At 56.3% G+C, this 22496-nt stretch overlaps 1 protein-coding gene and 1 long non-coding RNA gene across 20 annotated transcripts in view; one reads left to right on the top strand and one right to left on the bottom strand.

Moving 5' to 3' along the window:
• Nucleotides 1-22496, top strand: part of LRP8 (LDL receptor related protein 8) — a 78808-nt gene that overhangs the window by 23520 nt on the left and 32792 nt on the right. For all 18 annotated transcript variants that reach the window (XR_007126568.1, XM_047725473.1, XM_047725465.1 and 15 more), the window contains exons 3-4: nucleotides 12819-12941; nucleotides 20238-20366. Coding sequence is in view for 17 of the 18 variants with exons in the window: in XM_047725473.1 (XP_047581429.1) it covers nucleotides 12819-12941; nucleotides 20238-20366 (252 nt within the window). In the remaining variant the exon portion in view is untranslated. The remainder of the gene's footprint in view (nucleotides 1-12818; nucleotides 12942-20237; nucleotides 20367-22496) is intronic.
• On the bottom strand, nucleotides 6950-9225 carry LOC125097643 (uncharacterized). 2 transcript variants are annotated; one of them, XR_007126570.1, is made up of 4 exons: nucleotides 9148-9225; nucleotides 7864-7891; nucleotides 7687-7776; nucleotides 6950-7124 (listed from the first exon to the last, which is right to left on the bottom strand). It is a non-coding gene; the product is annotated as an uncharacterized LOC125097643 (long non-coding RNA). The 2 variants fall into 2 exon arrangements; XR_007126569.1 differs by having other exon boundaries at nucleotides 7687-7891.

Consider the following 22496-nt stretch of genomic DNA (forward strand, 5'->3'; position numbering starts at 1 on the left):
TCCTTTTTTCCCACCGAAACCGATTACCAGCCTGTCTGGTGGTTAAAGTCATATTGTGGCAGCTCTTGGCTCCTTTCCACTTCCCTAGGAATCTTTCTGACCAGAGCCAAAAAACAAGGAGGGGTGAAAAACCCATTTGTACAAAGTGGGGATCCCCTGTTGAGAACTTATTTCCCTCTCTGTTCAAGAGGAAGGAACGCATCCAGCCTCCAGCCGGCACAGCTGACTGAGTCCCCTGTCGCTGAGAGCATTCAAGAGGGCAGAATGGCCATATGTCAGCGCTGGGAACAGAGGATTCCTGTACGGGCTGGGGGAAGGGGCAGGCCTTTGCCACTCCTGGCACCTGGATTAGAACCTTCTAGGGTTCTGCTCTCTGTCTGGGAGTTTAAGATTCTCTCTGTGATTTCAAAGTTCGGCAGATTCTGTGCATCCGTGGTCCTGAAATGGGGCCGTTTGGGTTTAAGTACTTTCAGATTGTGTGTGTTGAGATTCTAAGGTCCTCTCCTGGAATTAAAGATTCTGTTCAGTGATTCTAAGGCTATTTCATGACTCTTATGAGCCTCTGAAACTGCAGTTTTGCTCTATGACTGTGTCTTGGGAAGGAGTACAATTGCTTTCCTGAGGTTGCCTTGGGAATGTGATCGCCAGGTAGCCTAGGCCCGCTCTGGCCTCATTTTCCGCAGTTACAAAATGTAAGTGTTAGACCACATGGCCTCTAGGGCATGACTTCCAGGTATGTTCTGCCTGTAGTCCTTGTTGGTTCCTGCTGACCCTAACAACCATCTCCCCCTCCAATCCCCCATTGCCCTGTCTGCACTGGCCACCTCCCAGCACCTCAGGGGACCCAGAATGTTCTCCGGTCTGAACCAAGCTTCTTGTCTACTTGCCCCTAGCCTTCTCCCCTTCCAGCAGGAAGGCAACCCAAGCTCTCCTTCGGAATCCCAGCAGGAAAGTCTGCAGAGGAGATGGTAAGATACAAGACCATCATTGACCAGAGCTCCGTTGCCTTTGTGGGCTGTAGGCATCACCATATAATTTCCGCATCTACAGTCTCCCGTGATGTGTGCCCCCCAAGGGATGTAGTCCTCATTAACCCCATTTCATAGGTGAGGAAACAGAGGCTCAGAGGTTGAGTAACTCACCCATAGTCATACTGGGGGTTCCGGGGTGCTGGGTGGCCTGCTGTTGGTGCAGCGCAGGCTCCCCGCCAGCTGAAGCCGAATGGGGTGTCAGCAGCCCGAGGTGGGCAGTGTGATGACAGAGCTTGGGGACCCAAGGGCCATCTCCCCCAGGAAGCTGCAGGACGGGGTTGTGGCTTCCTCCTTCCCCCTTCCTGCTAGACCCAGCCCCTGGGATGCTGAAGGCCTTCTGAGAGTGAACCCCATTTCCTTCCAAGTGCACCAAGAAGACAAAACAGAAACCTCCTTCTCCATCTGCTTTTAGAATCTGCCTTTCACTTCTGGATCAAACAAGATTTCCCAGGATGGGCTTCCCCAGCCGAAATCACCCCTTCTTAGAACTCCAGCTCTGGGCTCCCAGCTCTGCCCTGCCAACAGCCCCCATGCGCAGAGGGGGGCACTGGTGAGGGCTGAGACCCCCGAGTTCAGTGTCCTTGTATTCGGCAGCAGCACTAGATTCAGCAAAGGAGGATGGCTGTCTGAGGCCACACAGCAACCTTCCCACCCTTGCTTTCCTTGTAGAATATTAGGGATAAAACGGCTGGGTTCCAGTCCTGCTCAGGCCTTGTGACCTTGGCATAATCCATTGCCCTTCAAGCATTTTGCTGCCTCATCTCTCGAAGGGAGTGATGCCTTGGCCACCCTCTGCCCACCTCCTAGCGCTGCTGTGGAGAGCCAGGTCCAGGAGAGAGCTGGGGGCAGGGGACGGGGGAGTGAATGTGCCCAAGGAGAGAGCTGGGGGCACGGGGTGGGGGGGCATGATAGTGCCCCAGGAGAGAGCTGGAGGCAGGGGGAGGACATAAACATACCCCAGGAGAGAGCTGGGGGCGGGGGGGAGGTGGGAATGTGCCCCAGGAGAGAGCTGGGGGGAGGGGGAGGGGGACATGAACAGGCCCTTCAGGATCTTAGTGCTGCAGATTCCCTTTGGACTCTGCTGAGTTTCCAACCAGACAGTCTCCTTGTTCCTGGAACGGTGCCCCAGTCCACCCTCCCAGGGCTGCTGCTCCTCTGTGGCCCCTACTTTCAGGGCCCTTCCCCTCTCTCCATGGAGTACCTGCCCAGAGCCACGCACGTCCTCTGCTGTCCTTGTCACCCAGCAACAGCCCTGCCGTCCCTCCTGGAAGCAGGTGCTAACCGCGCTCAGCCCTCCCCCAAGCCTGGAGAGACCTTCATCTGTGCCTCCCACTCTGGACCTGTGGAGGTGCCTAAGGCAGGCGCATGAATGACACACGTGGAAAACCTGACTCCTGTCTCTTCCCGTGTCTAGATGAGGAGCCTGAGATGGCGGGAGGGTCCGGGGTTTGTCCAGGCTCACTATAGGGAAAGCCTGCTGTAGTGTGTCCAGGGCTCAGGCCCAGGCCACTCAGAGGCTCCTCCCCACACCCCCAGCCCAGGCCTGGGTTTGTGGAACTTCTCCCTCAGGGAGGCCCTGTGACGGGCTTTCCTACAGCCAAGGGCCCAGCTACAATGAGGCCTGAAGGTTTAGCTTCTCCCTGAGGCTGGCTGCATGGTGGTTGCTGAGCCACATCTTGTGGGCGGACCGAGTCATTGGGATGACTTCCTGAGTTCGCTCTGCTCCGGTCCAGTGGAGGGAAGGCCTCTCCAGGCCAAGGAAGATACCTGCTGTCCAGCAAGGCTGCAGATCTTCCTGGTGTTGCTGACAGCCAGGGTGGGTGTAGCCTGGAGGGCCTTGCTACGGCACTGCCCACATGTGGCCTGCCAAAAATACAGCAGCAAAATAAGTGGCCTGTGGGAAGGGAGTTTGTGAATGATCTCCCTTAGTGCTCTGGGCCCAGCAAGCTCCAGGCTGGGCCTCCACTCCTTTCTGCCTTGTTGGAGGTGGAGGGCACCGTCAGTAGTAGATGCATGGGGTAACCCATGTGGCTCAGTCCGTCGAGCGTCCAACTCTTGATTTCGGCTTGGGTTGTGATCTCAGGGTCATGGGATGGAGCCCCGTCAGGCTCTGCCCTCAGCTTGGAGTCGGCTTGGGATTCTCCCTCTCCCTCTGCCCCTCCCCCTGCTTGCGCTCTCCCTGTTGCTCTCTCAAATAAATAAACACATCGTTAAAAAAAAATAGTAGGTGCTAGAGCTGGTCCTGAGGGTTGGGGAGATTTTGCCCGGTGGAGACAGAAGAAGCATGTCCTGCCTGGTGTTGCTGGTGGGAAAGAGCCTGGTCTGCCCGTGACCTCTGAGTACACGTGGAAGCCCACAGGAGCCGGGGACGGCCCGAGCAGGGAGCGGTGGAGCTTGAGGTCTTCATGTGGATTCTGCTGAGACAGTGGGTTGTCTTCTAGGGGAGATGGGAGCCTGGCAGGGGGAGGACACCAGTGGAGCCGTGGCTGTCGGCTCTGGTTCACAGCTCCCCACCTGAGCCTCGAAGTGGGTGGGGAGCCCCTGGGGACAGAGCTGCGAGTCCCTCTGTCTAGTGACCTTGCTCGGGACCTTGTGGCAGGTAATCCCGTCCTTCTGAAGGAAAGGCACGCAGGGATCCTCTTATCCAACCCAGCCATGCCGTGGAGGAAGGGAGAAGGCACTGAGGATACAGGACTTCCACCAGGACTCCCAGGCCAGAGACAAGGAGCTATGCTGCCTGGTGGTCACTGGGATCGCCCAGTGGGGCACCTCTCAGGAAGGGCTTCCCCTAGCAGCCTAATCGGTGAAAGTGTTGGCATTTGCTCCTTAGCCAGGGCCACCCCCTGGTAGGTAGAGGGCGCTACATCAACATTACTGGGGTGGGGGGTTGCCCTGACTGCCCCCCACCGCAGACAGGCCAGTGTCCAAATTCTGTCATGCACTGCCTGACTACCAGCAAGCCCAGGCTGCTTCCCTGGGCAGCAGCAGCCCCTTCTGTGTTCTTGGACCCCTCTGGCTTGGGTTTCTTGACTCTGGCTGCAGAGTTCTGCCCAGGGAGTCCTGGGTTCCCAACTTGAAATCGGTGTGGGTGAAGGTAGCGGAGCCCAGAGCGGTCTGTTGGGTGTCACTCCAGCAGAGCCTGGCTGGAGACGGATCTGGAGTCTTTTCTTCAGCAGCAGAGGAAGACCCAGAAGAACTGCCCCTTCTTCCATCAGGGGGCTGGTGGTAGGAGAACAGGGCCTGAAAGGTGGGAGTCCTTGGTGGGCTCCAAGGTCTCCCCGAGGGAGGGACACCCATGGACCCCCAGCTCAGGAGGCCTGGCTGGGGCTAGACCCGAAAGCCCCCTGCTGCGAGGTGGTGGAGCCCCCACTCTTGGCTCTGTACCTGCATGGAGGGGCAGTGCGCAGGTGGGAGCCAGGCTGGACTTGCCCGGAGGTCAGAGAGTTTCCCAGCATGCCACCTACCCTCTGGAGGCTTCTACTCTGAGGGTGCCATGAGTTTGCCTCTAGCTCTTTCCTTGGCCCTAAAATCTCAGTGCCAAGTGGGTGGCCCAAATCCAGGGTGGGAGCGGCCTGAGCTTATCACCTAAGCAGCCCCTTCTTGTGATGTTTGGTCCTTCTGCAGGCACCAGCCCGGGACCCCTGTGGATCCCATTCACCTCTCCCCCACACCCATCTTCCCTCACCCCCTACAGCTGTCACCGGCTCAATACCTCTTGTGTCCACAAATCACTGTGACAGTTAGACCCCTTTGTCGTCTGTCCCTCGGAGACGCTCATCTTCCCTGTGGCGACAGGGAGTCCCACATACCCCAGCAAGGGCTTGGACCTCCCTTGGTGACAGTGGAGCTGGAGACCGGCAGTGTGTGAAAGCAGCTATGGTGTTCTGGGGCCCAGAGGAGGGACCGGTCTGTGGAAGGCTGCAGGTGACCCTGCTGGAGGGACAGCAACACCTCTGTCATTGAGCTACAGACCCAGAGTTTCAGCTGGAGGGTGTCATTAAAGATTGGTTCCCATGAGGAAACTGAGGCACAGGGTGGGAGGAGGTCACAGGGCCCATCAGAGGAGTGGGGCCATAGATTGCTCTGAGCACCTAGTTGGCATCAGACCTTTTGTGAGCGGGACATTGGGATGAAGGAAACGATGGGAATGATGGGGAAACACTGGTGTGCAGCCAGGTGAACGCCCAGGCTTAGGACATTGAGGAACGAGCCCTGGGCCAGGGGAAACAGGGCTAGGTTCAAGTCTGGCCAGGAAGTCTTGCTCAAACCCCTCCCCCTGTCTGGGGCTCCCTCTTTATCCTCACCAAGTGGATGGCATGTCCCTCCAAGGACCCCCAGCAGAGGGTAATACGGAGACCCCGTCTCTTCATTTCGAACAAGGGGCAGCTCATGAGCGACTCAGAGCACCATCTGTGTCCTCTGCCACAGCCGACTGTGGGATACTGCGCTGACCCTGACACCTCCCTCACCCGCCCCCCGCTGCCCCGCCTCCAGCCGGGGAATCTGGCCCAGCCCAAATGCCACCTCCTCCAGGAAGATCTCTCTGTGGCGGCCTCCCATCCAGTCTCCCCTCCAGACCTCATTGCCACACCTTGTGTTTGTTTTTGTTTTGGTTTGGTTTTACGATCTAGACAGGTTAAAAAATGTGTAGCTCCTTAGTGGAGTGGGTTGGAAGAGGAGAAGAGAACCTGGAAAATTTTGAGGGAAACTGCCCAGTTTAAAAAAGCAAAGATGCCGTCGCCAGAGAGTGGTCCTCCGGGGCTCACTGCTTCATTCTTCGGTCTTCTCCCTCAGACCCTTCGGGAGTCCGCCCCTCCGCCCCCAGCCCCCACCCCGGGCACCTGCTGCTGCTTCATTTCCTCTTTCTCCCCAGGTGGGATGAGAGGGTGGGGGAGAAAGCACACTCAGATGTCACCTGCTGATGGATGGTGGTGGCCTGAGGCCCCAGGAGCCTGCTGGGCCGCGCAAAGCGGGTAGCCAAGCCCCCCCCACCATTCTTTGTGGGTGTGGGGACCCTGTGGGAACCATTCCCCTTTCCTGCATCACCAAGAGCTTTGAGTCTGCTTGTCAGCATGTGGGGACACTTGGCTTCAGAAACACAGCGCTTTGCAGGGATGGAATCCGAGGCCATCCCCAGACTTATGGGCATGTGTGACTCATGCAGTGACTGTCCTAGAGTCCTGTCCCTGGGGCTGAGGGTGAGCAGATCAGTGTGTGCTTTGGCTTCTTAGAGAGTTAGAATCTTAAATCCTCCGAAGCTGTTCTGTATGTTTGATCGGACCCATGGGGTCTTTATTTTTATTTTTTTAAGACTTTATTCTTAAGTAATCTCTACATACAACATAGGCCTCGAACTTACAACCCCGAGATAAAGACTGATTAACTCACCAGGTGCCTAGACCCACCGGAATCTTTACACAGAGGATTCTGAGGAACCTCACAAATCCAGGGAGGGGTCCGGGCTTGAACCCAGTGCTGCTGGGCCCCAAAGCTGCTGGGGATGGGCTTTGAGCCCAGGGTCCCCCTCCCCCACCCCAGGGCCTGTTGCAGAACTGTTCAGGGGATAATGGGGAAAGGCCAGAGGGCTCTGCCCTTACCGTTTCTGATAAGCAGTGCAGCTTCATGTTTGCCTGTTTTATACGTTGGGGTTTTACTTGGAAAAAGGGTTCCTCTGCTTAATAATAAAGAATAAAGTGTTCCAGGCCCTGCACTGCCAGCAGCTCCCATGCCAGGGCCCGCCACAGCCTGAGAGGGTGGCTCTGGCCAGCGGGTAACCAGGCAGGCAGCGGGGGGGGGGGGGGGGGGGGGGGGGGAGCTCCCAGGAGGGGGCTGCGGGTTGCTCTGGGCCACAGTCTCCTCCCCCTCTCACTCCTGCTGTGTTGTTGCTGCAGCCCAAGAACACTCTGGGTCTGTCAGGTCTGTCGTCCCATCGGCTGGGGTGACAGTTTAATAGTAGCTTCCTGGACTGTCATTTAAATCTGCCTGCCAGGTTAGTAGGCCAGGGGCGGGCCGGCACGCCCCCTGCCCCCACCCCGGATCTTCGTTCTGCTGGCAGCCGTTGGTTGTCTTGGCAATGCCAGGGTCTGGCGAGTTCTGCAGTGGGGTAGCTGGGCGGGGCGGGGGGGAGGCCTTTCATCTCCCCGACCCTGGTACAAGTGGCCCAGCTGCCTTAGGGCTGGGCTGCAGGGCCAGAGCCAAGCCAGCCAGTGCTGGTCCAGGCTTGGGAGAGGAATTGGGAGCACACTAGTCCCTCCGGGCCCTGGGAGGGGAAGGGACCTACCCAGAAGCCTCAGCAACTGCGTTGAGCCAGAATCCACCTTGCCTATGGGTCTCTGCTCTGCTCTCAAAGAAGGTCGGGTCCTCAAGGTTGGGGCTCCCGACCTGTCTGCAGAAACCTAAGGGCCTGCATTCCTGATATCTCTCCTGTCTCCCTGTCCCACGTGGCCTGATACCAGTCTCCCCTGCTCTTCTCTGAACTAGTCCCTGCTCTGAGGACTGGGGTCTCCCTTTAGCTTCCCCCTGGGCCAAGTACCCTGTGAATACCTCCCACTTTTCATGGCTTGGTAGAGCTGGCCCAGAGACGGAAGACTGGGTAGCAGCTTCGGCTGTGGGACCATAGACCTGTCTTTCCCCTCCCTGGGCCTCATCTCCTTACCTGCAGGATGAGGGACTTGCATGACAGTGTATTTACTCAGGTGTGGTTCATTGGCCCACTTGTTTCTTGGGAAATTAATAGACATGGCATCTAAAAAGGAAGTTTCTTGGCCATAAATAGGTTAGGGAAGTGCGGGAAGAAACAAAGTGAATCTGATATCTGCAGGCCTTCTCGGACCTTTTGTAAGCCGGCAGGCATCATGAATCTACAAAGGAGGAAAATAGCAAGTCTTCTCTGAGACCTCTGGGTGGATGGCTATCCCTCCTTGCTCTCTGTCCCACCGTTTGCCTCTCTCTTCTCTGCTAGGGTCAATCATCCGTCTCACACAGTCTCGCCAAATCCTAAAGGAAGCCCAGGCAGCTTAAAGACATGGGTTTTGTAGGCTGCTAAGCAGCAGAAGCTGGCTGAGCTCAGGGAAAGGGGGCCTCTGAGGGGCAGCTTGGTGCCAGGCGAGGTCAGGTGGCTGCCAGCCTAGAGGAGCTCCTAGGTCCCTTGCCACTTGCCTCCTTACCAGCCCCAAATTGCCATCCTGCCTCCACAACCCCAGGCCCTGTTATCCCACTTCCTGGAATGCCTTTGTCACTTGTGCCCTTGTCACTCCCACGGTCTGGCTGACACCTTTTCCCTGAATACGGTCCCCTCCTTCAGGAAGCCTTCCTTGATTCCTGGGTTGGGTCAGGTGACCCTCCCCTGGCTTCCTGGCCGCACAGTGGGACTGAGCCTCAGAATATCAGAGCGCAGCGCAGCGGCAGCCCTCCCGCAGACATGTGCTGTTCTCTCTGGCCCCTGGTCCTCTGGCTGACAGAGTGGGAGAGCTGCCCAGGGACCGTCAAGCTCCTGGGCTGTGACGTGACAGAGATCTGATTGCCAAGAGGACTCCACACCAGGCAGCTCCACCTGGCAGCCCGACTGATCTTTGTTTCGAACCCTTCCGTCTGCACCAGGGCTGCTGGCTGAGCGTGGGTGGGATGGGGAAACAGCAGCGTGAAGGACGCATATTGTCTCAGGAAGGGGGCCTCGGGGGGTGGAGAAGCTGGGAGGTGCTGAGCAATCATAATAATCTCCCAAGATCATAGACTCTTGAGTGTTGAGCGGGACTTAAGATTCAATGGGCACCATGCCTCCATCTCCCTATGAGGAGCTAGGCCCTATGTGACGGGTGGGCCCAAGGTCACACGCACAGCGGCTAGGGCTGCTGACTTCCCATACCACAAACTTGCACCTTTATGCTTTCCAGTTTATAAAGCCCTTACACCATCCTTAGCCCATGTGCTGCCCACAACCTTGTGTGTTTGGCGAAGCAGTGATATGACCTCTGAAGTAGGTAAAGAAAGTGAGGCTCAGAGAAGTTGTGTAACTTGCAAAAGGTCATACAGCCCATATATAGCAGAGCAGAGTTTGACTGCCCACGATTGGAGGCTTTCCTCTGCCTGTGTTCTTGTTATAAGTGGCAACACCTACCTCCTTTGTCCTGGACTTCCCATTCTCCCCAACTCTGCCCTGGGGGTGGGCTCCTCCCCACCACCCTCTGGAATCCCAAATCCTCCATGATGGCCCCTCTATTGCAGATTATGATGTCGCAGACCCTGGATGACTATGCCCAGCTCTTGGGCTATGGGGTCCAGGGGCTCACAGAGGTGGGCATTGTCCAAGGGGCAGATGGGCATGGAAGGAGATAAATCCCTGGAAACGGGGGCCACGGCCTCAAGCCCAGCTAGGGAATTGCCCTGGGAGTTAGAGCCAAGGCCAGGAATGGGGTCTGGCATGGCTGGCTCTGATGGGGTTGAAAGACTGCTTGGCTCTCTGCCTTGGTGGGCTCATTACACTGACCAACCCAACACGGGGGTGCCCACTGGGATCCCTTGTGAGAGCCCTTTTGCCTTTTGTCCTTGTACCGGCACTACACGGGAAAGCCAGCATCACCACTTGCCCAGAGAGAGAAGGAACTTGCCCGAAGTCACCCAGAGAGGAGGCAACTGTGCCAGGATTCAGTCTCACCTCCTCCAGATCTTTCCATGGGGTTACACTCTCAGACATGGCCCATTAAGGTGATTGAGTCTGGTGCCCAACCTGAAAGTGAGCGTGCTGCCTCGGTTTCCCCAGAGTGGTCCATTAGCAGACACAAGTGACAGGCCTGTGTTTATTCTAGCACGCTGTCTGGGCCCATTCCAGGGGAATACTTGATGTGGTCCTTCTGAACAATGTGGCTGATCTGCCCCATTGCCTGGTCCCGTGGCCCCGGGGACCTGCGAGGTGTTTCACTGGTCACACACTGCATTTACTTTTCTGGGGTCCTCTTAGCCTGATAATATGGAAGTGGCTGAGGGCCTCCGTGGAAAGAACCCAAACATGGAATTAAAATCCTTCTTCTGCTGCCTACCACCCCCAGATTCCTCTTCCGTAATAAGATGGGCTTCACAGCACTGCCAGGATGGATGTGAGGAGTCACTGGAATATCGGGTTTTCACCTGGCCAGAGCCAGGGTGGAACATGTCCAAACCCGGTCATGACCATGAACAGACGTTTCCTCCAGAACACTGCCATGAGACATCCATCCCTGAGGCTGCCACTTCCTGAGCCTGGATGGCCTCGAGGCTGCCCTTCAAGACCGCAGTGGTGCTTTTGGCTGCCCTGGCCTCCTTGCCTGGTGCGCGCAGGCGCAGGGCTTGACACTCTGCGGGAGGCCAAGCTCACTCCCAGGCTCCCAGAATGCCAGGGAGGAAGGGCTCTTTCAAAAGTGTCTGGCTGGCCAAGACTAGTGACAGAGCCCCCTGATCACCTTCCTCGTCAAGCTGGCCTGGCTCTTTGTGGTTCTTTCTGTTCTTCACTCGCCGCGAGTCCCTGGGGGGCAGGTTGGGCTGATCTCTTCCGTGTGCTCCGTGCGTAGCCCGGCACAGATGCAGGCTCGTTGAATTTTTCTCTTCTGTGTCTGAGGTTGTGGAGTGTATTATTTGGGGAGCTTTGGTGGGGTGGCAGGGGATCTGACTGTGAAGTCAACTCGTTGACCTGCTCCCACCCACGTGTGACCTTGGGCATGTACTTAACACTTCTGGGCTGGAATTTACTCGTTTGTCAAGTTGGGACATGCATGGCCCTTTGTCGTGGGGTTTTCTGGTAAAATGCCTAGCATGGAGACTGGCACACAGAATGTGCTTGGAGGAAGTTAGAACAGGGTAAAGAAGACATTGGGATATACACTTCCTCTTTTCCGTGGACGCTGGGCTTCTTGTGGAAGGAATGCTCTGGTCCTTGTGTCAGAAGATGCTCCAGATGCTGTGGTTTGTAACTATGCTTACTTCCAGAGAATTATAGGCGGTGATTTACCAAAAGGTGCTATTGGTACCTGTTACCCACACCAGCTGCTCATGCCGAGCTCAGGGAGGGCTGCTGGGGGGCCTGGGTTGGGAGGCAGGAGAAGTGGTTCTGATCTCCGCCTAGCTGTGTTTCCCTGGGCTAACCCCTTTCCCTCTCTGGGCCTCAGAACCACCCCCACCCCCACCACCAACTGTGTAGTTAGATGGATTCCTCTCATTTCTTCTAGCCCTGCATAGATAGAGGTGTATTCTTCTAAAGAAAACGTGAAGAGAACTCATCTTAGAATGCAGATGTCCAGGACGCCTGGGTGGCTCAGTTGGTTGGGCGGCTGCCTTCGGCTCAGGTCATGATCCCAGCGTCCTGGGATCGAGTCCCACATCGGGCTCCTTGCTTGGCGGGGAGCCTGCTTCTCCCTCTGCCTCTGCCTGCCATTCTGTCTGCCTGTGCTCGCTCGCTCTCCTCTCTCTCTGACAAATAAATAAAATCTTTAAAAAAAAAAAAAAAAAAAGAATGCAGATGTCCTGCAAGGATTCCACTGAAAGGCAAAAATAGATTGGATTCAGGAGACCCAGTGTCTGTCCCCATATCCCAACCAGGCTGTTCAAGCCAGAGGGAGTAGTTACATGGCCCCGGAGGCAGCCAGAGGGCCCGTGGGAGGAGTTACATAATCCAAGGCTTCCCTGGGAGAAGCTGAGCCCAGCCCTAGAGGTGTGGGAGCAGAGGCTGGCCAGCCACGCCCCCTTTCGGTCCAGTGTCCCCACGGACATCCACCTTGAGTTGAGCCTGTGCTGAATCTGACAGTGTTCCTACCCCAGAGAAGCCTCAGGCCCGTGGTGGGACTGGGAGAAAAGCAAACCACGTCGCCTCTGCCTTATCACCCCCAGTTTTGTTACTAGCTGTGAGATCTCAGTCTGCTACATATGTCCCCTGTGAGGGCACAGGACACCTGTGCTAAGGTGTTTGCTTCTGGCTAAGGCTCAAAGCATCCAAACAGCAGTAGCTGTTGCTGACTGTGTCTTCGGCTTCAGTGCCAGGTCCTCTGTCCATGTTCTTCGTACATTGTAACTTGTTACTCTCCCTCAGAGCCCTTGTTTTCTTCTTCCCATCATATAGATAAGAAAACAGAGGCTTGGTGGTTAAGTAGCACCCGCAAGGTCACACAGACCGAGAGAGGCAGAGCTGGGATTCAGAGCCCCCCGAGGAGCCTCCCTTCCAGGCTGTAAGTGCCTCGAGAGCACTTTCTCTCCAGAGACTGATTGGGTGTCTCACCCAGCAGACGCTCTTTTCATCACTCCAAACAGAATTTACCTCATTAATCTTGTCTCAGAGTAATTGTTGGCTTTTAGGATTCGTTAGCAACAGCTCCCTGGTGCTTCCAGAAAGGCCTGGTGTTGGGGAGCAGGACAGGCCAGTAAAGGGACTGAGAACTGGCCAAAGGGGCTAAAGTAACTGCCGTAGGTGATCAGGGAAGGCTTCCCGGGAGCGGTGGCCGTGGAACTGGACTTTGGGGGGAAAGGAGTAAGACAGGAGAACAGGCATTCCCTTGGAGCATGGATCCTGGTACCCTTGTTGGGCCTGAGCTCCTGAACTTGGAGGCAGGGTCAGGAGTCACCTGTCTCCAAAAGTGCTCAGCAGAAGAAGGAATAAGCACATCTCTCCTGTCCTCTTCCTTTGTGGGCCGGTGGGGGTAGTGGGTGGTCCCACAGTCCTGCTTTCCAACAGTGCGCATCCTGGTCACCCCAGTGCCACCTGACCTTAGCCTAGAAAAGCCTCCTTGGCCCGCCAGGCCCCCTCATGCTCTTCTCCTTGCCCCACAGCCAAGAAGACTTGTGCGGACAGCGACTTCACCTGTGGCAACGGCCACTGCATCCCAGAGCGGTGGAAGTGTGACGGGGAGGAGGAGTGTCCTGACGGCTCTGATGAGTCCGAGACCACATGCAGTGAGTCTGAAGCTAGGGCCGGGCCGGGATGGGGGGGTTCAGCTTCTTCATCAGATCCTTCTTGGGAGGTTGGGAAGCCCGGGGGGTTGCGATCTGTCAGACACAGCTTCAGACCCACCTTGTGCCACACTGTCAGGAGCTCTCAGGGCACGGCCAGGCATATCCAGTCCTGGTTTCTGCTGACTTCCTCACAGGCCTCTTGCAGCTCGGGCCCTACTCCTGGAGCACCAGGAGCTAGAAACAGCCCTTCTGCCCAGAAGCAGCCAGAGCGTATCCTCTGGGTCTCCCTGCAGCCTCCCCATCTATTTTTCTGGAGGACCCTGATCAGAATTCTAGCAGTACTGCTAACAGTGGGTGCCTGTTAAGTGCTTACTCTGGGCCAGACAGAGTGCTAGGCTCTTCGAACGCACTAATTCATCTTCCTATGGCAGCCTCATGAGGCAGGTCCTATCACTTTCTGAATTTTGCAAAGGAGGACACTGAGGCTCAGAGAGATGGAGTGACTTGCCTGAGACCACCCAGCCAGGACTTTGAGGCCCAGCTCTTTCCCCTGCCCTGAGCCAGCTGAGCCCAGGAGCCCCGGCATCCATGGCAGGCTGGATGGTAGCAGAGGCAGCCAGGGATGAGGCCCAGGGCCCGAGCCAGAGCCCCAGGCCCGCCTCCTACACTCTGGGCTTTGTCTCTCCTTGATTTCTTTTCTAGGCCCTAATCCTCAAAGCAAACTTACACCCAGAGGGTCATTCCGTGACATTTGTTAAATTAAAAAGGAGATGAGAAAGGGGCGGAGAAGGCCCCAGCAGGTCCCGAGGCAGAGCCTCAGCTGAGTGAGACTGAGAGGGCTGCTGAGGACCCATAAGTCACAATCACCATCCTCCTCCTCCCCCTCCGCCTCCCCCTCCTCCTCCTCCTCGTTAGGGGTCACACTCAGCCCAGAGGCAGAGGCGGGGACAATGGAGGCCCATAGCCCATCTAGGGCTGTGGCTGGTGATAACTGGGTTTCTTCGTCTCCTAGCAACAGAGCCACCAGTCTCCCCATGAAAGAGAGAAAGGGGGAGAGAAAGGGAGAGCAGGAGCGACCCCGGCCCCAGACAGGAGGCCCCCTTGTCTCCTTGCACAGCTGCCTCTGCCTCCCCTGGCCAGGCCACAGGCCCTGTCCTTTTCTTAGCCACAGGCAGCCAACCTGTCCCAGGGGCAGTCCAGAGCTTTGTCCTGAGCTGCAGAAGGCACAAAGCCCAGCCATGCCCACTAGGATTCTCATCCTCAGGGCCAGCTTGGATCTCTGTTTGGCGAGAAGGAAACTGAGGCCAGGATGGGTTTGGCCACTTGCCCAAGGCTGCCCAGCTAAGGAGGGGCAGAGCTGTGGATAGCCAGGAGTGGGTGTTCGGGGAGGGAGCTGTAGCCATAGGGAGCCGATCAGGGAGACCTGCAGTCAGCCCGCTGCCTGTCCCAGCCCCACTCTAGCCCTCCCCCTGGACACTGGGGGCAGCAGGGGAACAAGGGTAGCCTCAGCACAGTTATTACTGGGGTATGTCCTACTGCCTGAGAGCTGGGCTCCCCCTTCTCCCTGTATCTCTGTCTCTCTGTGTTGATGTCCCTTTTCATCTTCCTGGCTCCAACTCCAGGGCTCTGCCCACCCTGCTCTCTTGGACGGCCACCCCCTGCCTGTGCCCCTGCCCAGCCTCCCTCTTACCATCCCTCTTCTCCATGCCATGCCACATATTTCCCTCTGTCTTTCTCCCTCTCGTTTTTCCTAGCAGTTGCTGCCTTCCCATCCTCTAGCTGTGCAGGGCCCTCCAGCCTCATCCCTCCTACCTCCCAGGACTGCTTTGTACCCACTGTAAGGCACTGTTATTTGACAGTTGAGTTACTGGAGAAGTCAAGGGCCTTGCTTACAAGACACACAGGTTGTTTGTGGCTGATCGGCCTTCTGTGATAAAAGGCAGGCTCATCAGGCTCTCTCTGAGGCTTGACAGAATGCCCGTGGGAACAGGAGTCAAGATGGCACCCTGGGAGTCAAAAAACCCAGCCCTCCCCTGGGCTCTCCCAGTGAGTTTGCTGTGAGATCCTGCACACTTTCCCGTCTGTCTCTGGACACCAGTTTCTAACATCTCAGAGTTCCTGGACACTTAGGACCTTCTTTCTTCCAGCTAGGGCATAAGGCCCAGGATCCCACTTTTTGTGCAAAGTTACACTGGTCAGAGGTGGGCAAGGCCTGTGGGGGGCAGGGGACTGCCTAGAGTAAGTGGGTCAGAATGGGACCTCAAGGGTCTGGCAAAATTTGGGGCAGCAGGACCTGGCAACAGGCCAGCTCACTGCTTCCCCACCAAATGGGAAGCTGGTAGCCAACCCACTGCCCATTTAATAGGGTTGCCATAGCAACCCCCATAGTCTACCAGGTTCACCTGTATAGCCGACCAGGTTCCTAGGTCCTCTGCCAGCTCGAAGATTACAGGAAGCAGTAAAGTGTAGTGGGATTGGTGGGTATGTGATCTATTTGGGTCCAGGTCCCATGAGACCTCAGGCAGTTTGCCCAGTCTCCCTGAGCCTCTGTTTGCTCATCTGTAAAACGGAGTGATGGCACCTGCCTTGCGGGGGTTACAGGGATGAAATGGAAAAAATGTGGCAAACTGTCAGGGCACAAGTAACTGGCAGTGTTACTCTCATTGCTGTATTTTGATCCCAGGCCCTCTCTTCCACATACAGCAATTTAAAATTTTAGAATAAGGGAGGGGGTCTGCATGGAGAGGGCAAGGGGTCTGGGAGGATGTTCCCATTTTTGTGCTCCCCCACTGTGTCGTCTGCCCCTAGCTAGCTGGGGTTTCTCCAGGCTCAGTTTCCTTCTGGTTCTGGGATTCGTGTCTGTCAGATACAGCCAGGAGTCACAGTAGGAAAGCCTGGGACATTTGCCTAATGAAAGTGGCATTTCAGGTCTAATTATAGCTCCCTTGATTGGGGACGGCTTCTGACCCACCTTCAGGCATCCGATGGGAGGGGTACGGCATAGGGGAGGGGAGGTTGGTTCAAGGTGAGTGAGTGGCAACTTTGGGCCCTGTTTATTGGCAATGGGAATTTATTCATCACCTCCGAGCCTTTCCACTGGAAAGGGGACCTCACTGATGAACCAAGTGGAGGCCCAGAGGTTTTCTGAGGCCCAGAGGCAAGTTAGAGGCTTACCAGCTAGGAGTACTTTGCCCGAGCCCGAAGGAAGGAGCGTGTGTGTGACTGCACACTCCCTCACTACCCGCATGATGAGGTGGCCCCATGCCATGCTTCCTGGACAGCAGCTGGACACTGGGAGCCCCACCGCCTGGGTCCCTGGTCCTCCTGGAGCTGGCCGTCCCCATCTGGAGGTCGTCTGCCCTTCAGCCTCGCATGTCCCGTCCCTGCAGACGAGCCCACTCCCTAAGCAGCCGGCAGACACTTCAATTCTTTTACTCCACAGACATTTCTCTTTTTATTAATTTGTGAACTCATAAATTAGAGAACGCCGGTGGACTGGATTTCTGGGGCAGGATTCTCCGGGAACGGGTAACGTCTCCAGCCACTCCGGCATGCTGTTCCAGGCCCTTGCTGACCAACCCTGGAGGATTCCCGGAGTCTGAGAGACCGCGGGGTTCTTCATGCCTGCCTCTCAGAACCTCAGGGACACTTGACAGCAGGCCAGGGCATTCCTTGGGGCGTCTTTCTCAGAGAAAGGCTCCATTGCGGGGGCGGGGGGGGGGGGGGCTGTGAACTGTGGTCACGTGCACCCCCGGGGCCAAGGCCAGGTCTCTTCCAGCCCCTTGCATTTGCATTTCATGAGATGAAACAGGGGCAACTAGTTTCTGAGTTTGTTATAGGCCCCGCGTGTTGAGCTTTCCATGTCTCCTCATTTAAACCTCCTAGAGGAGGTTCTGGAGGTCCTGTAGCCCCATCCTCAGAGGGAGCCCTGGTGCAGAGAGATTAAGTGACTGGCCGAGGAACCTGCGTGCTAGTAGATGGGCGCAGGCCCGGGTGTGCCCAACTCCAGAACTCACTAATGCTCTTTCTCCTGCATCACGCTGCCTGAGGGGACTTCGGCTTCAGTTGTCCTGAATGTGGACATTAGGCGGCCGTGTTGCAGACCCTACTTGAGTAGAGGCCCAGTGAGCCTCCTTCCTCTGGTGACCCCTCTCCAGCCCAGAGTTCCTGGGAGCACCAACAGGGCCTGCTTTTCTCATAGGCAGTGGTTACATGTGGTAAGTTAAGCAGTGCGTTTAGACATCAGAGATCTAGGCTGGAAGTCCAGCTTGGCCTCTCTCCACAGGACTTTCAGCAAACACCTTACCCTCTCTGGGCTTGTCTGGCCTCATCTGTAAAATGGAGGTAGTCATGGCTCTCCCCACCCTCATAAGGAGACACAGCATATCAGCAGTTACCCAGGCCAGCTTTCCAGAGGTAGGCAGTGAGAAGGCCTGACCCCACAGACGGCAGAGTGAGGTTCCTATCCTAGCTTCAGGGAAGAGCTGTATGACAACAGAGACGGTCAGGTTCTAGGAGAGAGAGGAGGTTGGAACACTTGGCATCCAGTAGCCTGGGCGCTCCCTTCCCCTCTTTGGGCCTCTGTCTCCTATCACTTTAGTGGGGACTTCTCGATGTGACCTCTGTGTCCTGGCCTTCCAGGACAGTGCCTTGGCTCTGTGAGGGTAGGAGGGGCTGCTGTCAGGCATTGCGGAATCCTCCAGAGCCTGTAATTAGAGCTGTCTATTTAAGGACACAGCAAATGTCTTATTAATTATAAAGAAAGGAAGCAGACGGATTGTTTAATCATTGTCCTTGCTGAAAGGTTATGCAATTAACTATATAAATATTCATTAAAAGTTCAAGCGGCTGCCTGCTGCACTGGGGTCTGCAGAAGCAGGCCCCGAGAGGTGGGGAGGACGGTCAAGGGCCATTTCAGTCACCTGGGTGTTTGGGTGTAGAGTTTGGGGCTGGTTCAGGCTACTCCTCTACCCACAGGAGCATGCCGGGCTTGATGGGAAGAGCACCACAATCAGAGGAACCTGGACTCTGCCTCTCACCTGCTGTGCATCTTTGGACCAGTTCCTTGGTCTCTCTGAGCCTGTTTCCTCCTCTGTCAAATGGAGTGCTTACCTGAAGGGCACCCCTGGAGTTGGCACACATAGCCTGAAGGGTCTGCTCACCTGGGAGGCGGTGGGCCACATGGGAAATGAAGTCACCTGACACAGCGTGGGTGCTCAGCAAACATGGCTTCCTTCCAACTCTGCTGCAAAGTTCTGTTTCCTGTGGCCTGGCTCAGGGGGAGATGGTCACCTTGTCCTTCTGTCTCATTGCTCTCTCAGGAGCTTACAGGCATGCAGGAAGCCTCTGTTGCTTATATGGGAATGAATTTAAAGGAGACGAAATATTCTGTATCTTTTAGACTTGCAAAATGTTAACCCAGTGATTCTCAGAGGTGGTGCATGGGAATCTCCTGGGGCAGAGGGGAGTTACTGAAATGCAGATTCCTGGGCTCTGCCCTCAGAGCCTGGATTCCGTCTGCTATTAGCCGGGCCCAGGAACCTGCACTTCCGGCAGCCCCCACGGCCCACCCTGCAGTCAGGAGTCTGGGCAACACTGGCCGGCTTCAGCTCCCTCCTGTGCTTCCAGGGGTCCTGCGGTGTGTGGGTGATGGAGGAGCTCTGGAAGGGCCCCACCTCCCAGCTGCCAGACCTCCTTTACCACCCTGCACTATGGCCCCAAGGCAGCCTTTGTAAAAGATCTTTGTGTGTCTGCACTCTCTAGGGCCCTACGCACTAGTTATTTGTGAAGGGGAATTTCTAGAAAATGAATCCCATGAATCCTGTATTCTTGGTGAGGTGCCTCATATTTCACATAATGTATTCCTAGGGAGAAGTCTGGGGTCCCAGGTACACCTCTCCCTTTGCATAGTAGTGTCTGAAGGCCCTGCCTCCAATGCCCGCCCCTTCCCCCGACTTAGCCTTTTCTCCATCTCTGGTGCCCTGTCATCCCAGCTGTGAAAGTCAGAAAAGGGGAAACTGGTCCGAGTTGAGGGAGAGACATGAGTGACCCCCCCCCACCAGCAGGTGCAACAGACTATGCCAAGTGTGAGGCGTCAGGCACAGCTGACTTAGAACCCTCACTCAGTCTTAGCAGCTGTGTGGCTGGACCCCGTGCTTGTATACAGCCGCACTCGGCAGAAACTCACTGAATGGACAAACAAGTCTTCGTCTGTTCATTTGGGGAATTATAGTGGCTAACCCTTAGTGAGCACTGGGCTGGGTGTTCTAAGTGCCTTACAGACATTCACTCGGGACTCCTAACAATCCCACGTGCTAGGGAATAGTATCATTACCACTCTGTTGGCACCGAGGTGAGGGCTGTTGACTGAGGTCACATAGCCAGTGAGTGACCTGATTGATGCCCAGGAAGCCAGGTTCCAGAGCCCCTGCCCTCTCGACCTCCAAGATGGAGGCCTCGACATTATCCTCATCCTGCCAGGGGCTGTTGTATGGATTCAGGGAGCCAGCTGCAGAGGTCTACACCGTGCCTTCCACAGCTGGGTCTGTCACGTGGGTCATCCTGGGACTCTCAGGATGAGAGCCATCCCCAGCCCTGATCAGGGTTCTTATTCTTTCTTCCAAATTGAGAATCAGCCCTGGGGCTCCAGGCCCCTGATTGAGTCAGCCTCTGATTGCTGCTGGAGTAATTATAGCTGTGTGGTCCCGCTGGGCCCTGCCGCAGGCACAGCACTGCTCTCGACAGCCGACAGCCGACAGCCGGCACTGTTGCTGGGGGAGGGGGAGGAGGGTGGGGCATACCGAGGCTGCTCTTGGGGCCTTGGTAAGGCCTCCAAATCCACAGGTTCAGATCACTGAGGCACTGATGTGGAAGCCGAACCGAGGCCCAACCGGGGCATGTTCCACCCTGAGGCACGTGGCGGGAAAATGGCAGAGAAGCATGCGGGGCATGGCAGTTTCATGTTGCTGGAGCTCAAAGGGGATGTTTGGAGGGTGGGAGGTGGGGCCCGTAAGGCAGGCAGGAGTGGCTGGATCGAAGAGGGACTTGCCTGCCAGGGGCCAGGGGCCCGTACAAGGGCGTTAGACAGGGAGTGGTGGGATCCGATGTAGGATTCCAAGGGCCTTAGGGCTAGATAGTAGCTGCTTCTCAGATGAAGAAACTGGGACCCCGGGCAGGGAGGCCTGACGGATTCCCAGGGCCTCGGGCCAGGCGGCTTGAGGCAGGCAGGAGGACTGTTTGGCGCAATGCCCCGTGTCCCCCCTTGGCTAAGCCATGTGCGTGTGTCTGTCTCCACAGCCAAGCAGGTGTGTCCTTCAGAGAAGCTGAGCTGTGGACCCGCCAGCCACAAGTGTGTGCCCGCCTCGTGGCGCTGCGACGGGGAGAAGGACTGCGAAAGCGGAGCGGATGAGGCCGGCTGTGCCACCTGTGAGTCGGGTTAGGTCCCAGGGCCTGCAAGGTGGCTGGGCAGCCTCGGGGAGCAGCAGCCACTTTGGGGAGGGGCCTTTCTCTCGGGGCTTGGTGGGTGGACAGCAAAGAGTAATGATCAGGACACTAGTAATGGCCAGGCGCTCTAGAAAGACGTTTCCTGCTTTCATCCTCACAACCACCGCACGAGCAGCCATTGTCATCCCCATTTTATGGGTGAGGAAACTGAGGCTCAGACAAGCAAGGAAAAGCAGCACCCAAGGCTGAGTGGTAGAACCGAGATTCAAATCCAGCTATGGACAGCCAAGCTCAGGAGTATTATTACCATATCTGACATCTACTCATCCATTCCATCCGTCTCCACCGACCTCTGAGCCAGGGCAGGGGGTGAGGGCTCAGGTGTGGGGGGTACTGGTGGGGCTGAGGGGGGAGGGGCAGACTCCTGAAGTGTGAAGGACGTCTGATGCTGAAATCTCAGACTCCAGCACGAATGTCACAGGGTGGGAAGACATCCCCAGCAGCCTCAGCAGGAACAGATGGAAGTGGTCACCGGGGCAGTTCCACATCACTGAGCTTCAAACACAGGATTATCTCCTTCCCAGGGAGCAGGCCAGCGGGTCCTGGGCCAGTGGGGCTATGCTTGTTTCAATTGGATGGACACCTACTGTGTGCCAGGCCTGGAGCCAGGCTCTGGAAGGGATGATGAGGTGAATCCTACACCCTTCTTCCTCCGGGAGCCCGTGATTAATAGGGTAGACAGACTGGCTGCCGATAACTAAGCTGCAAGGCTGGGCTGAGATGTGGGTGGTTTGGGGTATGATAGAGGCTTTTGCCAGGAACTCAACCACTGCTGCCTCGCACCCCCCTCCCTCTCCCAGCCTCTATATTTACATCCTACCCATCCTCCCTGGCCCAGGGGAAATGCCATCTCTCTGGAGGCTTCTGAGTCACACAGCACTCTAGATTCCAAGTCTGGAGTTCTGACGTGTCTGAAGCAGGAAGCATCTGGGTATGGGGGAGATCCTGGCTTCAGCCAGCAGTTCCAAAGCCCTAGCGATGGCACTGGCTTGTCTCCTCAGCTGTGATAATTTTGCGGGGCTTCACTGGCCAATGAGAATCCTCTTCCCTCCTTACCCCCCTCCCCATAATCAGATGTTTCCTCATCTCTAAGGGCCATCAGCCGCTATTGCACGGGCAGGAGTATCTCTAACTAGGCCATGTGATGGCAGGCATGGTCCTCGTTAATTACGGGTGATGGGAGGGTGGTTCAAAGGTCTTACTGGACGCCTCTGCCACAGATCCCAACCACCCGGGCAGAGGAGAAAGAATTCTTTTTTCTCTCCCTGACCCAGAGCTGGTTCTATTTGTGAGAGCTGGGAGTGGACTCTCTGGATGCAGGTCTGAGAATAGGGCTCTTGAAGCCGTTGTTAACTTTCAGACCTCAGGGAGAGCTCAATATAGGGAAGCGACTTAGTGAGCCCTTCCCCCCAGACACGTGCAAGCCGAGTCTGGCAGGAAAGAGGGGAGCTAATCTGGGCATCTGCGTAATCTTGGGGGCAGACACCACAAGGCAGTGTGTGCTTTCCCCACCAGTGCCCCAACATCCCAAAAGCCCAGAAGGGGGGAAAAATGCAGCTGTCAGAAACTTGATAGAGCTGTCAGCAACACATGACGAGCTGCCTACATTGTGAAGCTGAAGACCTCATTCTATTTTATGTCCAATAACAATGAAAAATGACGAATTTCTATCAGCAAATAAAAACAGACTCTTGGCGCCCCCACGTGGAAAGATCCGGTGCTGCCGCCACGGGGTCCCTACCCAAGGCTGCAGGCCCCTTCCCAGCCACACCCCCCATCCCCCAGCCATAGCCTCTGTGTGAGAAACGAAGCAGGGAGATGAGGAGGTCACTGCTCTGAAAATGGTATACCCTCCAGGAAAGGAGGAGCAAACCAGAAAGCTGAGAGGGGTCAGAGTAGGAGGGAAGAGCCCCAAACCAGGGTTCTGGTTATGTGTGACCCTGGACAAACTGCGCCTCTCTGGGCCTCAGTTTTCCCATCTATAAACTAGCAGTTGGGCTGGTGGTCTCCAAAGCCCTCCCAGCCTCTGAGCTGAGCAGCTCACTAGAGAGA

The sequence above is a fragment of the Lutra lutra genome, chromosome 4 (genome assembly GCF_902655055.1).
Source record: "Lutra lutra chromosome 4, mLutLut1.2, whole genome shotgun sequence".
Lineage (NCBI taxonomy): Eukaryota > Metazoa > Chordata > Mammalia > Carnivora > Mustelidae > Lutra > Lutra lutra.